General features: G+C 37.9%; 1 protein-coding gene across 9 annotated transcripts in view; it reads left to right on the forward strand.

The window, feature by feature from the left end:
- MCTP1 (multiple C2 and transmembrane domain containing 1) overlaps positions 1 to 18,974 on the forward strand; it is a 519,900-nt gene that overhangs the window by 333,557 nt on the left and 167,369 nt on the right. For all 9 annotated transcript variants that reach the window (XR_004381302.1, XM_032846299.1, XM_032846346.1 and 6 more), the window contains 2 exons: positions 4,772 to 4,958; positions 10,158 to 10,251. Coding sequence is in view for 8 of the 9 variants with exons in the window: in XM_032846299.1 (XP_032702190.1) it covers positions 4,772 to 4,958; positions 10,158 to 10,251 (281 nt within the window). In the remaining variant the exon portion in view is untranslated. The remainder of the gene's footprint in view (positions 1 to 4,771; positions 4,959 to 10,157; positions 10,252 to 18,974) is intronic.

The following is an 18,974-nucleotide window of genomic DNA, read 5'->3' on the forward strand; positions in this document are numbered from 1 at the left end:
CTCCCTTCCATGGTGACTTTTGAGGTACCCCTTAGTGTTCTTTGAGAGGCAATTTAGAAGAGATGAGATTATCTGCCTTCTAGCATCAAACTGAGACTTTGTGTGGGGGGCGGATAATACATTTGAGGAATAACAACATTTCATTGCCTGTAAGATGAATTTGGTCTCTTAGTTGTTTGGCTTGTGGAATTGCAAAGAAAGGAAGATGTAAACAAGCATAAGCATGGATAGAGTTGTAGTGAAGTGTGAAATTTGGGGTTTGCAGGAATTTGTAAGTTCATCTAGTTCAATTACCTCATATCACAGATGTGAGAACTGGAATTCAAGGGGGTATGTTGTCTTGGGAAAGGTCATAAAACTAATTAGTGACAGATGGCTTAAACCAAGGAAATCTGACTCCCGATCCTGAGCTCTTTATCCTGTGTACACGTCGGATATATGTACTCCATGAGTTTGCTTCTGTACTTTTTAAATTTTGCATTCTCATTTTTTTTTAAAGAACTTATTTATTTATTTGACAGACAGAGATCACAAGTAGGCAAAGAGGCAGGCAGAGAGAGAGAGAGAGAGAGAGGAGGAAGCGGGCTCCCCGCTGAGCAGAGAGCCCGATGCAGGGCTCAATCCCAGGACCCTGGGATCATGACCTGAGCCGAAGGCAAAGGCTTTAACCCACTGAGCCACCCAGGCGCCCCTTGCATTCTCACGTTGATATCAGTTTGAAACTATTAATTTATGCCTATTCTGACCACCCAGATGACCACTGAGGACTTCTATATCCAAAATGTAGTGAACCCTTCTTTCTTTCGGTTTTAACAGAACAGATGAGCTCAATACAGGTGAATCTGCCTGTTGCACTGCTATGCCAGATCACCACAGACTACGTGGTTGTAAACAACAGAAATTTATTCCTCACAGTTCTAGAAGCTGGTGAGTCCAAGATCAAGACACCAGCAGATTCTGTGTTTGGCTTCTTGGTTCATAGACTATTGCATTTTCTCTGTGTCCTTACATGGCAGAGGGGTGAGGGATCTTTCTGGGGCCTCTTCTATGAGGCGCTAATCTCATTCATGAAAGCCTCACCCTGAGGATCTAATCACCACCCAAAGGCCCCATTCCTAATACCATAACATTGACCAATAGGTTTCAACATACGAATTTTGAGACAAACATTCAAACCATAGCACTGACCTATAGGGATAAGTACTGGGGTCACTTTGCAATAGACTCTTTTGTAGGAGTTCCATCTTTGTATATATTTATTCAACAGCCACAGAACCTTTTTTTTTTTTGTTTCAGCAAATTCCAGCAATAATTTGATTTAATACCCATTTACTGCAGTATCAGTGATGCTATAATGCTAACTTTTTTCTCAAGTTAACAAGACAATTTTGCTCAATTATCAGATGACATTTCATTTAAAATGGCATCTGAGCCTCGCTCCTCAGCAGAGTTTTTAGACGAATAGGAGAGCTGACCCCAAACTAGCAAAAAGAACCTTGGAGTCATTAATACTCTCTTCTAATATATTTATATTAATAGGCATTTTCTATATTGGAATTTTTTTTTAAGATTTATTTATTTGACAGATAGAGATCACAAGTAGGCAGAGAGGCAGGCAGAGAGAGAGGAGGAAGCAGGCTTCCTGCTGAGCAGGGATCCTGATACGGGGCTCGATCCCAGAACCCTGGGATCATGACCTGAGCTGAAGGCAGAGGCTTTAACCCATTGAGCCACCCAGGTACCCCTATATTGGAATTATTAAAGTCAAAATTCTGAAACATTACATATAGGACAGGATCTGAAACTATTTCTACACAAACATTTTGAAACTTGAGTTGCAGCAAAAAAGCATAATCCTCCCTACAACTTACCAAGTTAAATTTTATTTTTAGCTTCAGTTTTTTAAATTCAATTTGTATATCTTTCTAAGTTTATCTTCTTACAAGAGCAATAACTTACAGTCTTCTTCTATAGTTTGTATATATTTTAAAAGTACAAAAATTACATAATTCTATGCTTGAAAACTGAGATAATTTTTTCTGTTAGAAACAAGCCCAGATTTCACCCAGTTTAAGAACCATTGCAAATAGACATACTTTGTCCTGGGATACAGTTACTTAATGAAAACTAGCCCGGGAAAAAATCCTATACCTTCGATTCCACTCTTCCATGTTCAGTTCCTCGTTTTGCTAACAACTAACTGTATATCTATCTCCATTAAGTCATATCACTTCTCTGGCCTTCAGTTTTCTTGTTGCTAAATGAAGGAGATTGTGAGGATCACAAATACCTATGCAAGTTTGAACCAGATATAGAGTTAAGTGAGGTTGTGTAAATAATAGATAGTATAAGGGACAGCAGTTAAGTCAGAGGACACATCCATGGACCAGATGTGATCTGAAAGTTGCCAGTTGGAAACTCTTGGACTAAATCATCTTTATAGCACCTTCCCCAACTCTAAAGCACCCAACACAATGACTCTAACATAAATGAAGAGTAAGCCAGCATCCATATGACCTGTGTAAAATGGTAATAGCCATAGGAAGAAACCTTCCAGAATGTGTCAATGTATTTTAAGAGTGGTGCAGTGTCACATGAAAGAGTAAAGCAAGGATGGGATTGAGAAATGCAGGATCCAAATAAGTGAAAAAACTTTCTTGTTCCCAACTTTATCAAACCAAAAGTACTGTGTGAATTGTAACACATGTTTGATTCTCCAGTATCATACTCCCAATCTAATCCAAAGATGAATTCATATTCAACAAACTACAGGTGAGACACTCTGCCAGTTGCTGGAAAGATCTGTAGAAAATCATAATGACATTTTTCCTTTTTCTTAGAGAATGCATTTGATGGGTTGGTTGCCACCATCGCATCTTTCTCCTCAATTTGGTCCAAGTGTTATTGACAAGAACTTTCAATTCTAATTAAAATTAGAATTTTAGACAGGGATTTGGTATGTTTCTTCAGCCTTCAGAGTTTAAGGGAACAGCGTGAAAGTATTTTGAAATGCTTGTTGTATTTGCAGAAACAATGAAGTTATTTGATATACGTTCTCCCTTTAGGAAGATCTTTTCCAGACTTGCTACAGACTCTGATTTCCTGCTCTCTTTCAGTAGTTAGCATTGACACACATGGACTTTCTGTCCCTGACCAGGGTGTTGCTTTTTCTTTTCATTTCTTGCATCTGTACTCCTCTTCCTCTCAGTTGTTTCAGTCCCAGCTATCTCTCTTGTCATTTTTGATAGGCACAAATAGAACGAAAATGCAGACTTTGGTTCATTTCTAAATTTACTCATACTAAGGAGATGTTTGAACCCAACTATTAGCATTGAAGCCCTATTCATAGAAATTTAATTTAAAGGCAAAGCAATAGCATGTCTGGGTGGCTCAGTTGTTAAGCGTCTGCCTTTGGCTCAGGTCATGATCCTGATTCTGGAATTGAGGTCCACTTCCAGCTCCCTGCTTGGTTGGAAGACTGTTTCTCCCTCTCCCACTCCCCCTGCTTATGCTCCCTCTCTCTCTGCATCTCTGTCTGTCAAATAAATAAATAAACAAACAAACTATCTTAAGAAAAAGAAAAAAGCAAAGCAATAGACAATAAGTGGAGTAAAGAATAAGGAAGAACAGGGCACCTGGGTGGCTCAGTGGGTTAAGCCTTTGCCTTTGGCTCAGGTCATGATCTCAGAGTCCTGGGATCGAGTCCAACATCAGGCTCCCTGCTCCCTCTCTCTCTGCCTGCCTCTCTGCCTACTTGTGATTTCTCTCTGTCTGTCAAATAAATAAATAAAATCTTTAAAAAAAAAAAGAAGAAGAAGAAGAAGGAAGAACAAAAATTTAATCAGTCTCTAATAGCTGACTCCCGTTTATGATATGTTGCCACGTCTATGCTTAAAATTGTCTATTTCCTGCTTTAAATGTCTTTTGTTCATTTCCCCCCCTTTCTCTCAGTTTATTGGCTTTGCAATCACCTTAGTATCTGTCTCATCCAAATCAATTGACATTTTTATGAAATGAATTTGCAAGGTGTTTAGCTCTGAGAGAAGAGCTTATCAAGCATGGGTTGCCATGTTGTGAAATCTCTCTTAGTAAAATGCTGGTACATAACCCTTGAGGTATAATTTTTTGGAGGATTTGGTTTTTTATTTAGACTTATGTGTGATATTCTATGAATAAAGTGGCTTGGTTTTTAAAATGTAAAACCTTATGGCATCATCAAAGTACATATTTTATTCATTGCTTAATAAAATTCATGAATGAAGAACACCCATTGTTTTAAATCCTACACAAGAACTCACATTCTCAGTGGTTTGCCTCTCCAGACAGCTCATGTTAATCTTTCTGTAGGCAAAGCTCCACTTAACTAGGCCATCCAGGGATTGAAAGTGCCTCCCGATTTATAAATACAGTGACAGTGGGTAGTAATAGAATCAGATAAACACGTTTTTTGTATCTTACAGAAATAAGAAATTAGACACTAAAAATAATCAGGATCTAAATTTTCGAAGAGAGTGTGCCAAATGGAAGATACATCCTTCCAGTGGTTCAAACAGTGTTTCTATTGATTTATTTTTCACATAGCTCTGACCAGCCTGCACTTTCACTGTTTGATGTGACAAAAAAAGGAAGGAAAGAAGGAAGAAAAAAGGAGGGAGGGATGGGGAAAGAAAAGAAGAGAAGAGAAATGAAAAGCAAAAAAAAAAAAAAAAAAAAGAAAGAAAAGGAAAGGAAAAGAAGTAGCCATTTGCTAATTCAAAACATTTGTTTCCAGGTGCCAGGTGGACCTGTCGTCCCTCAGTAGGGAGCAGACACACAAGTTGGAGTTGCAGCTGGAAGAGGGTGAGGGGCACCTGGTACTGCTGGTCACCCTGACAGCTTCGGCCACAGTCAGCATCTCTGACCTCTCCGTCAACTCCCTGGAGGACCAGAAAGAACGGGAGGAGATCTTAAGGAGATATGTACGTATGTAACCCTCCTAATTCAGGGTCATGTGTGATGAGTTGGTAAATGATTTATCTGGAGTGAAAGAATTACATCTGAAGGGCTGTGTGACCATTGAGTCATCAGAAACAGAGAGCTGGACAAATGCAGATGCCGTTGCCCTGAGGTCCGCATACCTGCTCCTCTCTAGAGTCTCTTCCAAACCAAGTTCTAGATTCTGAGCCTCCCGCAGTGATCTTGTCACGCAGCTCAACTATCATGCAAGGCAACTTCTCATAAAGCAAAGTCAAGCATACAGAATATTACCTCAAAATTAATTCATTGACCCTTCGTAATTGCAATTAAGAGTTCTTTGTCTTTCCAAGTTTGAAATGGAATTAATGACACCTACATTAATTAGTAGCTTGGTAACGAGAGGATATTCACAGAACGAATTTTTATTTCAACTGCTTAGAAAAGCCTCACTTCATTCCTTTATCTTGTTTTAATTGAATGTGAAATATAATTAAAAGGAAGCCTCCTTACCTTTTGATCACTTGTGGCGTGAAGTGGTGGGATAGTGAGTCATTATAGTAGGCATCCTCAAATTTCACCAAACCAAAATCTCCACACCCCAATCTACCTATTTCCCAGCATCCTCCCCCTGTGCGTTTTCCAACCTGTAGTTTTCTTGAATCAACAGAGAGGGGAGCTCTTACTCCACCATTCTCTCTCAATGGCGGCTCGAAAAAGTGAATGCCTCAGTACCCACGAAGCTGGGGGGAAAACAGCTTTTCCACTTAAAATGACAAAGCTTGTATTGTACAATGCTGCCAGGTGTTTAGAAGGCTTCTCTAGACATTCAGCCATGAAACCAAGCCCAGACTAACAAAGAACTGCTTAATTTTTTTTTTTTTTTTTTAGATTCTAAAATATTCCTATTTGCTGACTGACATCCTTCCAATAACTGAATTTAATAAAGATGTACCTTATCGGGCTGTGCAGATAACATGAAGTACTGGTACTAATGCTCTACAATATTCTTCAAACAGATTAGCAGGATGTACGTTTCAGCAAATTTATTCTGGCTATCTCCACAGAATCAGCTGTCTGCTAATGCTTGTACAACTCATCCACCAATGCTGTTATCATAAACAGTTTAATAGAGGTGACTTAGCAAGGCTGAATACTATATATTTTTAAACCACCTAAGAGCCCAGCGTATTGTTGGGCGTCTTCTAACATGTGATTGCAATTATGAGAATCATTTCACATTTTGGTACCCACTCCTGTTACCAGGGGTGAGCCTTGTGAGTGGAAACAATTTTAAAGGAGTTAATTGGTATATTAATATAAAAATTCTGGGTATTATGAGACTGTATTTTGTGGATTAATATTTGATGCTATCCCATATATTAGAATGATAGTGCTAGGCTAGGTAATTAGGAATAATCCAACTATTATTGATTTTTTTTTTTTTTTTTTTTTTGCCGGACGGTCTTCCTTAAATCGGCCATTTCCATTCAGGATTTGAATATTTGTTTCCGCAGTTTCTTTCAAATGTTAGTTATTATTCGAATAAAATGTAAAATACTGTGTGCATGCCCCAGCTGATTCTCCGATTACAAGCTGCTCGACATATTAAAAAGTGAACCATATTTAAATGTGTTTTTTGGTTTGTTTGTTTTGTTTTTGTTTTTGTTTTTGTTTTAGCCCTGCATTTCAAGCATAGGCCTGTATCTCCCTCTGGAGACCTCGTTGCTACAAAGCTACTGTAGGCAGTATAGCACATATATTATAATTGCTTATAGTAATACAAGGACAGAGACCCATACTGGGTTGTTTCCGCGTGTTTCCTTTTTATTACACAGATTATGAAATGAATGAATGCCGTATCATGTCTGAAACATCACTTGTTTCAGAGAAACATACAGAAGAGTTTATTTGGGGAATTAATTTATATGTTTTCCTGGGAGAACGTGTTTATTTTTTAAATTTTAGGCAAAACTTAAGAATGTGATTTGGCCCTGGCCATAGTGAGGAAAGTAAATGAACTGGCCCCTGGAAAAGCTCTCCGTTTCTGTGGTTCAGTTGTTCATTGTGACGCTTTGAAGCCCCACAAATTAAACAGACATTACTGTGTGAGCCATTATTTGATCACCTCATTCTGAAAAGATGGCTAATTCCATTTTTCTTTTTTCTTTTTTTCTTTTGGGGAGAGGAAGGCAGGGAAGGTCACTAGGGGGCGGGTAGTAATGGGTAGTAGACCAAGAGCGATTGTATGACCTTTTCAGAACGGGTATGCTGAACCCTTGCTCCCCCTTGTCACAGTTTAAAAACCAGAGGAGCTAGTTTAGAGAAGAAGTTGTTAGCATTCCATTTTTATTATGACATTTCACAGTCATCTGATTTAATGTCCCTTGACCGGATTGTCCACCGTGAGACGATGGGCTTGAAATGTTATTTAGAGCATTGATAAAAGGTGAGCGGTTCTAAGATGACAGCGAGTCATAAGGCTGGTGGTGTGACATTAATTTTCTCCATAACAGAGATGGAATAAGACGTCATGGTGACAAGCTGTCAATCAGCGCCGGCCCCTCAGAGCATCTCGATGCCATAGGATGGGGTATTGCCTCTCCCGTAATAGAGCTGAACTGAGATGCTCTCCCTGACAGCTGCTGCAGCCATAGAGAAAATATATTATACAGCCTTTCATTAAAAAAATAAAGAGGACTCCTCTCCAGAGCATTTCAATCTTTTCCCATCTATTGAGGGCTGAAAGGATTCACAGCAAATCATAGATTCCTCTGCTATGGAAATTTCTGGCTTCAGAAGGCATCCAGGTTTTGAGGCCTTCTAAAATAACCATAAATAACAGGGCAGGAGTACCTCTTGATGAAGCATTCCTGAAAGGTCTATTTTTAAACTGATATATTTAAGGTTTTTTTGCCTTTTTTTTTTTCCTTTGGAATTCTTATTATAAGCGATGTGTCACTGGCCTAAACAGTTGAAGTTGGCAATAAATTCCTGAGTGTCAGCTGACTGGGGGAAAGAAACCCTTCAAACAATAATTACCCCTCCAAATGAGAAGCAGAACATCGGAGCTGAAGCATTAGAAGCTACATGTCTGGGCAGGGAGGTTACTCGTATGAAACAATTCTCAGCCCGAGGACTGATGAGATTTGTTTCAGACACAGCGAAACTTGGTTTCAATTGCACCCGACAATTAAAGGACAGAAATCTTTTGATAAAACCCTTTTCTATCATTAAGATAGGAGACTTACCTGGTTTATAACACTCAGGAAGCTCAGAGATAAGGAGAAGCTTCTCAAACCTGAGGTTACTGCATCAGGAAAACAACATGCCTACAAACCTCCGAATTATAACACTTGTCTCAAGTTGCCACCGTTAAACCCTTCGCTTACACGAATTTAAAAGGAAAGAGAGGTGCATTTTTCCTGAACCCTGTCATCTGGGTAGTTTCAACAGATTTTGGGTGATAAACCACTGCTTAAAAATAATACAAGCTTAAGAGATAATCCTGTGCTCAACACTCTTAAAAGTTAGGCTCTGAGATCACCCGTGTATCTGCATTTCCTCCTCTCAGCATACCAAGGTCATAGCTTTAGTGTACACAATGGCTATCATACAGGACTGATAAGGTTAATATCTCAGTAAGTTCCTGCCTGTCAGTATTCTCACATCCTTAATACAAGGATGGGAACGTTGTTTAGGAACAGTTTGATTACTTTGTTATGTTATGCTCCCTGGTCTTAAAGCATTTTAGGGATTATAATACAGAAGTACCTTTCTGTATTATACTGAAGTATACTGAAATATCTTACTGTATTATTCTGTACTGAGTAGAAATGCTGGTCTTGTTATAAGTAAAATGCTAGGAAGTGTAAACAAACAAATGCATATCAGTGTTCTCCATCAATACTTACTCTTTAAGCATTTATGAATTATTACATTGGTATCTCTCTTTTAATGCCTTCAGGTACTATATTTCCTCAAACACTACCATTATTAATTTGTAAAATTAAATAGGTTTTATCCTTTGGATCTGATTCTTCTATTAAAATTTCCCTACTTCTTTTTTTTATTTTAAAATTTTTAAAAGACTTTATTTATTTATTTGATAGAGAGAGCGAGAGAGCACAAGCAGGGGGAGCACAGAGGGAGAGGGTGAAGCAGGCTCTCGGCTGAGCAGGGAGCCTGATGTGGGGCTTGATCCCAGGAGCTGGGATCATGACCTGAGCCAAAGGCAGATGCTTAACCATCTGAGCCACCCAGGTGCCCCATAATTTCCCTACTTCTATATACACTACAATGGCAAATAAAATTACAAACTTAAGAAAAATTATTCATCACTTTTGAATTTGTTCTTAGTGATCAATTTGACTTCTTTTAGAAGTTATATATGATTTTTTTCCTAAAACATTCATAGAACTATGTAAATCTTTTGAATCAAATATTAGAAAATAGTATTTCAGTAATTCAGCCCTCATCTAGCACAAGCAATTTCCAAACTCACCAAGAAGAAAATAGTTAAAAAAAAAAAAATACTGACTTTCTTAATCCTAAAGGCTGACGTGTGTTTCATGATCAACAACCTAAGACTCAGTACTAACGATTATTAGTCTCCAAACCATTGTGCCCATAGACGACAGATTCTTTGGAGTGCTTCGGTAAAGGAGATTGAAGGGAAAAAGTAGGCATATCCTATTCTATAACTTATTGTTCACCATTGTTCACCAATAATTATGGGGAAGAAATGTGTTTTTTTTATTCTTTCAAAAAGTTTCATATAGCAGCAATTATCTACGTCAATACATACGTGTGTGCCTATGTGTGGGTGCACGTTAATGATGGTGGAAGAGTAATCTGCAATGATGAAACACAAATATCCCTTTGAATCGCTTAAGTGGCATCCTGAGATCAATGATAAAACTTGGTGTTTCGGGGCCCCTGGGTGGCTCAGTGGGTTGAAGCCTCTGCCTTCCGCTCAGGTCATGATCCCAGAATCCTGGGATGGAGCCCCACATCAGGCTCTCTGTTCAGTGGGGAGCCTGCTTCCCTTCCTCTCTCTCTGCCTGCCTCTCTGCCTACTTATGATCTCTGTCAAATAAATAAATAAAATCTTAAAAGAAAAACAAAAACTTGGTGTTTCCTCACATACTCTTTGAGACCCTCTAGGACCTTTCTTTTCTAACACTGATGTTGGGGTCTTTCAGAGCCCATTGAGGATATTTCACAACCTGAAAGATGTGGGATTTCTCCAGGTGAAAGTAATCAGAGCAGAAGGATTGATGGTTGCTGATGTCACAGGTAAGAAATGAGGCAATTCTATTGTCTGTACTTATTTATGTATATTACTCTAATATATATAATATAATATTTAATGTGTAATATATATATTTATAATCATTATTGTATATGATATATACATATTGAGCAGCGTGCAGGTCTCACACTATTTAATGACTAAACTCTTCATTTTACCTGACTGGATCATCAAAATAACTAATATAAATATAAGGTTTCAGGTTTGATCTTGTAAGAATTGCCCCACCCAACTTTTACACTGTTTCTGCTTTTTGAAAGAAAGGTAATGTATTAAAAACAAACAGTAGAGGGGTGCCTGGGTGGCTCAGTTGTTAAATATCTGCCTTCGGCTCAGGTCATGATCTCAGGGTCCTGGGATCGAGCCCCGCATCTGGCTCCCTGCTCAGCGGGAAGCCTGCTTCTCCCTCTCCCACTCCCCCTGCTTGTGTTCCCTCTCTCACTGTCTATCTCTGTTGAATAGCTAAATAAAATCTTTAAAAAACAAACAAATAATAGAGAGTAAAATAGCTTTCAAATTGTTGCCTTTTCCAAAGTTTGTCCAACGTAGTGGGAATATTTCTTCCAGGTTTCACCATTTTGGTATTTTGGAGTAATGCTACATCTTCTCTCAGGCAGTATCAGCTTCCCTCAGATGATATCATAACATCAACACTTAAAAGTCCAACACACAGCAACTCTGTTGCATAGTTTACTGAAAATTTTAGGTGCAAAATATTTGATTACTTGGTATGAACTCCTGGCATCTGGGTTGCTGGTCCAATTTTTTTGTTGTTAAAATTCCTTAGCACATCCCAGAGAGAATTCTGGATCTGAATTAAGCATCTACGTTGTTCTAAATTTTTTAACCAAGAAATGAACCTACAAAAATGCTGAAATCAGGGGCGCCCGGGTGGCTCAGTTGGTTACGTGGCTGCCTTCAGCTCAGGTCATGATTCCAGGGTCCTGGGATCGAGCCCCGCATCGGGCTCCCTGCTCAGCAGAGAGCCTGCTTCTCTCTCTCCCCCTCTCCCTGCCACCCTGCTTACTTGTGCTCTCTCTCTAGCTCTCTGTCAAATAAACAAATAAAATATTTTTTTTAAAAAATGCTGAAATCAGTCTTATCTATTAAAACTTCCTGATTTGGATACCGCTGTTTCTGCAATGTATTGATTCACTAATGGTAATTATTTCATCAATTTCCAGAATGAAATCATTGTTTTGAATTTGCAGTTATATGACCATTCATTTACTCTTTAGTTTCATGGGTTTGGGGCATACTTATACCATTCCTTAAATTGTCTAACTCAAGATGGATAACAAATAGCACTGGCTTGGCCAATTTTTTGGTAAATTTTGCTCCTCCTGAAAGAAAGCATCCGCTTATTATTTTTTAGAAACATGCTTACCATCGTGAATGTTCAACAAGTTGATCCTAGTAAGGTAGTGGACTTAATCTAAAAGGGAGAAACTCACTTTTCCTACCACCTAAGAGCTTGTAAATCCATTACATGATGTATGGTGCCCTTCTTTAATTCATCAAATATAAACAGAACAGAATCAAAACCAAATTTAAAAATGACATGCATTAAAATTAAAATAGCAGATGTCTGCTCCAGAACGGTAATATTTTTAAAATTTTAATATTTGCATAGTATCAAGTGACTGTTTATTGTGTGATAAAAATGTTGAGAGTTTACAGTTTCTTTAAACAGGTGATTGTCAACTCATTTGTAACCAGGAAGATAGTAACAACTGTCAAATATTCTTTCAAAACAGGCATACTTGAAAGTCTGAGGAGAGAAGGTAGTTTATAATCATTTTGCATGTATGATGACTTGGTTCTTCATGCTAAACAATTAGTGAATGTTAAGTTTATTCATTTTCTTTTTTACTTCTGTTGTGGTTATACTCAAATTAATCTGGGCATAATAATTTCTTTTTTTTTTCTTTTATGTTGCATTAAGTCTTAGAACCAGTAATTCAACAATGAATGATTGATTAACTGCTCTTTTTTCTTTCAGATTTATTTATTTATTTATTCATTTATTTGAGAGAGAAAGAGAATGGGGAATGAGGAGCAGAGGGAGAGGGAAACTCAAGCAGAGTCCACCCTGAGCACAGAGCCCAACTCGGGGCTCAGTCTCGTGATCCTGAGATCATGACCTGGGCTGAAACCAAGAGTCTGATGCTTAACCAGCTGTGCCATCCAGGTGCCCCAGTAATTGCTCTTTTTTTTGGTTCACTGTGGACATTAACTTAAAGACTGGAATAGGAACCCAGTATTGCTTTCTCATTCAGAGGTCACGCCTAGTCTCTGATTCTCCGCAGCAGGTCAATTCAGAATGTGACATTCAAGGTAGTGACATTCACCATCACGGGAGGCACCTTCAGTTTTCCCTGGGATTTTCTGTAGGGAGGGGAGCCCCCAGTGTTGAGCTGAAAACCTCTGAAGATGGGGAAAAAGGCCTAAAAGAATCAATACCTTGGGGGGGACCTAAGAGCTAAAAATTATTACTGAACATTTGTAGGGGACACCATAATTTCTTATACAAATATTCAAGTCCCCTTTACTTCAAAAGCTTAGATACCTGCCCATTACACAAGTTGAATGTAATTATATAAGTTTGTTTCTCTTAGAGAGAAGCTGCCGTTGCTTTTAAAACTTCATGAATATGTAAACTATGTTAACCTACTTGGCCTATATGCCACTATGGAAGTGAAAGTACATGTTCTTTCAAAGCTGTAAAAAATAGATATATTTCTTTCCTAATGGCTCTATGTAAATTAATGTGAATAACAATATTCTATTCCCTAGGTATTCAATGAGACATAATTTTGATCTGATAAAATGAACTTTAATTCGGGGAATACTAAATAACAGATTCTCCATTTTTTTCCCTCCAGTTTTAGGGATATAAATCTCATGATTCCTCATTCCACACTAACCTTATAATCTAATGTGTTCTGAATTGAACAAGAGAGATGTTGAACTATTCAGGGGCAAGAGGATAATTCAGTCTTTGACCTTGCTCACTCATGGACCTTTTGTGGTCTTTATGACATTTGTGATGGTGGCAGAAACTGAGGACCATATATTTAAGTGAGAAATGTCTGAATATACTACTAATTTTTTTAATAATCTTTGCTTGTAAAAAGGATAAATATTTATGTGTAAACTGATCCTTCCTGGTCTTTACCCTTAAATCTGGAGCACAAATAAGCTCTTTGAATACTTTCTTTTTTACTTGTTCAAAGAATCATAGTTGGGCTCTACAACACACCGAGCAACAGTTAGAAAAACGGAAATTGAGTCAATGGTGCTGTCTTCAAATCCTCAAATTAGCAACCATTTAGGAGTGTTGTGGATGGCGAGGGGGAGATTTTAAATCCCTGATGGCTCTCTGAGCTAAGCAGAGTATCTTCTGGCCTGCTATAAATGAGGCTATCGCTCTAAGATATTTAGTTGGCTTCAGAACACTTTTTTTCTCGGTGAGCCTCACAAGACAAACTTCTATTTGACCAACTTTGCTCTATTTTAAAACTATTTTTAATGATCAGAACATAAAGTCAAACTTCCATAGTTTAAGCAAAAAATTTTAAATTACAGCATTCCATCATTTAACATGAGCCCAGGAACAAGAGATTCTATAATCTTTTAAGTAGCCATCAATCTTACTGCAGTTACAAAGAATTTTTTTCCTTTCAAAATGTAAAATTTTTCTTTTGTTACAACACATTCATTGAGAAACATTGTGATACTGTATTAACTCTGTGTGAATAAAGAGCAATTGAGACTCTCTTTGAATGAGTGAGTACAAAGCACAAATTACTTTTTAATGAAACCCTCAATTCTTTCCCTTTCCACAAAAAGCCTATAGCCTTGTTCAGCTGAACACTACTACAGTAGGTCACTTCAGTTAAGCTCCTAATAAACTGTTGATAGTTGAGGGTAGTTTTTTCTTCGGTCTCAATAGCCCAGTGTTGGACAGTGCACTTCAAATCATTAAGGTTAATACAGATTTAAAAAAGAGATTAACTCTGGTGGTTAAGGCCTCAATTTACAACTCCCACACATACACATGCATTGAGCAAGGCACAAGAGTGGATTGAAATTTCAGTCAAATTGTGGGCAGCCTTTCACAGCCTGAGAAAGTGGCACTCTGGTTTTCAAAGATGATCAGCTAAAGTCTTCGTGAGGAAAAAAAAAGTTTGATTAAGTGAAAAATACTTCGCAGTACAACTTACTTACCTTTCAACTAAGCAGTGAAAAGGTGAATGTCTCTCTGTACCATCAAAGCAAAGCCTAGAGACTGTCTGGCTCTGTGTTCACGGGGGAAAATTTCTCTCTACCGCTAAATCAAGTATTCCTGAAAACTGGACAGTTTGTGAGGAGAGAAAGACCACTGGTGGGAAAAAAAATATATTTTTTTGAAGGTGGTAGGAAACAGTTCATGTTGGAATTTGTCTTTTCTGGCTTCTAATTATCGTCTTCCTTGGATGGGACCTAATTTCTGCTTTCCACGGGACATTTAAAGTCCTCTATATCGAGTGAGGCTTTCTTCACCGAGTATTAGACCTGGCCTATTGGTTCTTTCAAGTTCTAAGAGAAGAAAGAGAAAAGGGTTCTTCTCTTCAGCCCCTCCCCTGCATTTTCCCCTGGGTTGTTTTTTTGAGTTCCCGAGGAAGAGGTCACAGCCTCCCCCGGGATACAGCCACTCGGGTTCAGAAACGGTGATATGGGAGAACTGTGAAAGCCTTTCAAAAGATGCCCTACCTTTTCACTGTATTAAAAGGAACACTAATATAAAACTTCTCCACCCCAGGTGAATTGATCTCTCAAATTAATGCACCATCTCTTTCAGGAAACAATAGAGGGCGAGGGAGAGAAAAAAGGAAGAGGGAGAGAATTTTACAATTAACATACTCTGTCACTGAAACAGTCCCATTAAATGAGCATATCTTTTTCTAAAACAAGGCTACGCCTAAAGACCCATGACTCACCAGCCCCATAGGCTGGAAACCTACTAGTTATTAAGGGAGATGTTTACTACCCCTTTATTTGCATAGACTTTTCCCATGTTTTTCTTTAGGAAAACTGTCTTCATTGTTGGAAAATATTTAAGTAACAAAACAGCAGAAAAAGACATGCTACAGTTTTTTTTATCAGCTTCCGAGAGAGTCTTATTATCTTAAGAAATAACAGTTAGCAGCTCAGATTCATTAGCAGAGCTAAATTTAAGCCCCATTTGACAGGCTGCCTAGAAAACATTTTGTTTTGCTGTCTGTGGGCTTTAATTAAGATGTGTTCAATTTCAGTCCTCTTCAGTCTAGCGCCGCCCCCCCCACCCCTCCCCGCAACCTTGCTGTGTCACAGACCGGCGATCAGACACTTTTAGACGGTCCGGCCCATGACTTTGACCTTCTGCACAGTCCTGCGTTCCCTGGGGAACCGTTCAACTCATGAGGTCTGATTTCACACTTCCAGGATGCCTCAGCTCTCTTAACAATGACAGGGAGACAAAGCCCTTTAGAGCAGGCCGCATGGGGACTTGTTTAAATTGGAAACCAGAGAGGAGTCAAGGAACAAGGTTATGGGCTACAGAATAGTCCTTTTAATAAAGAGCTCACAGCTCTGGCTCAGCTCAAAGAGGTCTACCTCTGTACAATTAATTGAGCCATTTATCTGGAGCATCTTAGGCCTCTACTTTCTCACAGAATTGTGTGGTAAATATCAGCTAAGAAGCAAATGAGATATGCATGAAATGAATTTTAACACTTTGATTACTGTGCTTCCAGTCTTCATTAAAAGTAAATTTATTTGTATTTCTGACCTCATTATCAGTAGGCTGCTTGCATTTTTATTGGTTCCTGTGATTTCCAGCTTGAGTATGTCATGAAGTTATATTTTATACAGAGATTTGGATTTATTATTCTTGGTATTTTCCCTGAACATTATGGGTCTATTCAAAGAAAGAAAATGAAAGGGTGGTTGTACAGAAAAAGGGCAAGTCTATTCTTTCAAAGTTTTATATACGGTTGGAGAAATGCCGAGCACACATATATATAACATAGATAAGATATCGTCCTTTAAAAAAACTAACTTTTTGTGGGTTACCCAAACAAACTGCGTAAGATATATGCAGTTGTTGCTTGAGTGGGCCTCAGAGTACAAGAGCACTACTGGAAAAAGTGGGTATGTTGCTTCTTTTAAAGAACTGTAGCAGTCTGAATTTTTGATAGCATGTGGCTTTAATTACATCATCGTATTCAAGAACATTCATGATATCTGATAAATGCAGCCTTAGATTTTATGATCATTATTTAAAACCTATGTTGAAAGATGAGAAAATATATATCCTTTAAACTCTATAGAGTTCCACTGATGATATTATATATAAAATATGGTGCAAATCCTTCATATTTCTGAATTATCAGAGTTAAAATTATTTACCAAATAAAAGGGGGTTAGGCATAGATGTCACTCCTAATTTTTTAACCTTTGCTAATCATTAAACCTTAAAATTATATTGCTCGAAACAAAAATACCTCAGTTTTACACAAAACGTATTGAAAATTTCCCAAGCAAAGCGTGCTTTATTTCCATTGTAAAAAGTAATGATGTCCTTATTTGCTCTTTATCAAAAATAGTATAGTTTGAGAAGAAATTTCATCCAATTTATAAAGCACTAAAAATACCCCACAGCTGGGGCACCTGGAAGTCTCAGTGGGTTAAAGCCTGTGCCTTTAGCTCAGGTCATGATCTCAGGGTCTTGGGATAGAGCCCCACATCGGGCTCTCTGCTCAGCAGGGAGCCTGCTTCCCCCTCTCTCTCTGCCTGCCTCTCTGCCTACTTGTGATCTCTCTGTCAAATCAATAAATTTTTAAAAATCTTTAAAAAAAAATACCCAACAGCTGACAGTCTTATCATTGTAACATGCCTAGTTTAGAAAACAACCTTATACGCATGCATGTTAAATGTCTTAACACCATATAAATACCTTCCTTAAGAATGAGACTAAACAAATGAAGCTATCACAAGGACAGAAAGCAAATCATTGCTCTTCATTTTTATTTTTTTATTTTTTTGCTCTTCATTCTTTTATGTCATCATAGTTCACAGAGAAATAAAAGTGGCTTCCTTTTACTACTTGCATCTTTACAAAACTAAATCCTATTCTAAAATTTTAGAAATACAAAAGTGTTGTTCTAAAACCAAACAGATGATATGAGATATTTGTGAAAAGAGGAATTAAAATGATAATTTAACTCAAGGGCTAGTGAGGCTGAGTCTAAAACACTGAGCTAGTGTTTTAGATGGAATGACAGGACTCATGTGTGATTCATGTGCAGGTCACATGATTGGAAGTTACTGCTTTGGAAGAATAGGTGGGATGACAGAAGAGATTAATAATGGGGTATGATATGCTCTAGAGGTGAAGGACTATGGGCTGAGAAAGTAGTGGTCCCACTATCAATGGGATGTGGGGGAAAGAGAAATACTATAAAGTAATTAACTGAGTTCTGTGCAAGTAAGATTACAAAATGAGCCTTTTAGTAAAGAAATAGAGGTTTGCTGATCTGGCTTGGAGGGCTAACTCCCTGATTCTACTCAGTACTTGAAGAAATGCTTTCCGATGCTAGAATTGTATTGTTTAAAATTAAAATGTTCTTTATTGTTTGTTCTGATATCGTTGTGTCAATAAGCAATACATTTCCTAGAACAATGGATTAGGGAACGGGTGTAAACAGAGAGGATCTGGATTCAACCTGACTTCTGAAGAAAAAAAAAAAAAAAAACCTTACTACAGGAATACTCGGGTTATATGACAGTAAACTTAGGTGCCTAAATGACTGCGTGGCTAAGCCCGAAGAGTGATTGTTGTAAAGGATTGATGTCAACGGGAATGCCAAATGGAGGAATTTATGGCTCTGTACTTGGTCTAACCTGGTCAACCTATTTCCTAGTGACTCAGAGGAAATAATGGATGGCTTCCTTATCAAACTTGCTAATAGGGAAGTGTATCGTTAACTATACACTATATGTGCATATTAACTATAGGGGATTGTTAACTATACACTATATGTGCATATTACATATACATGTATACTATAGGTATGTAGTATATATTTACACTTTTAAATATTTATATATTATTACAGTATTTATATATAATATATATACATATGCATATATGTGTGTAATAAACTTAGTTCAGACTGAAATAATAGGGTTAGTTCAACAAGGTGGACATTGGAGAGTGTACATAAAAAGCCTTACCAGGATACAAAACAGTAATGTCTTGCTTTAGAGTAGGAAATATAGAAAAAAGTTTAGGGTTTGAGTTGAGTTTAAGCTCTGTGAAAATGAGTTATGCACATGTCAACTTTGTTCCGTTGTTTTTCGGTCTACAAATTATAAAGGGCAGTTATCGAGAATGACACTCACTTCTGGACTCATCGACCACACGGGGGTATGAATTCAGTGTTGGAAGCGATTCTTTAAACAAGGACATTGACAAAACAGAATTTATTCTCAGTTAGGTTATCTGATGTTTTAAAATCAAGTCAGTTGAGAATAACCCATGAAAAACGATACTAATCCTAGTAACAGTGGTGGCAGTAACATTTATTGAAACCTTATCACATGTCGGACACTGCCCTGAGCTTAGAACAAGGATTATCACAAATCTCACCACAACCTAATTAGTTACTGTTGTTCTCCCCAC

This window comes from Lontra canadensis, unplaced genomic scaffold (genome assembly GCF_010015895.1).
Source record: "Lontra canadensis isolate GAN:19392208 unplaced genomic scaffold, GSC_riverotter_1.0 scaffold4, whole genome shotgun sequence".
In the NCBI taxonomy this organism is placed as follows: domain Eukaryota; kingdom Metazoa; phylum Chordata; class Mammalia; order Carnivora; family Mustelidae; genus Lontra; species Lontra canadensis.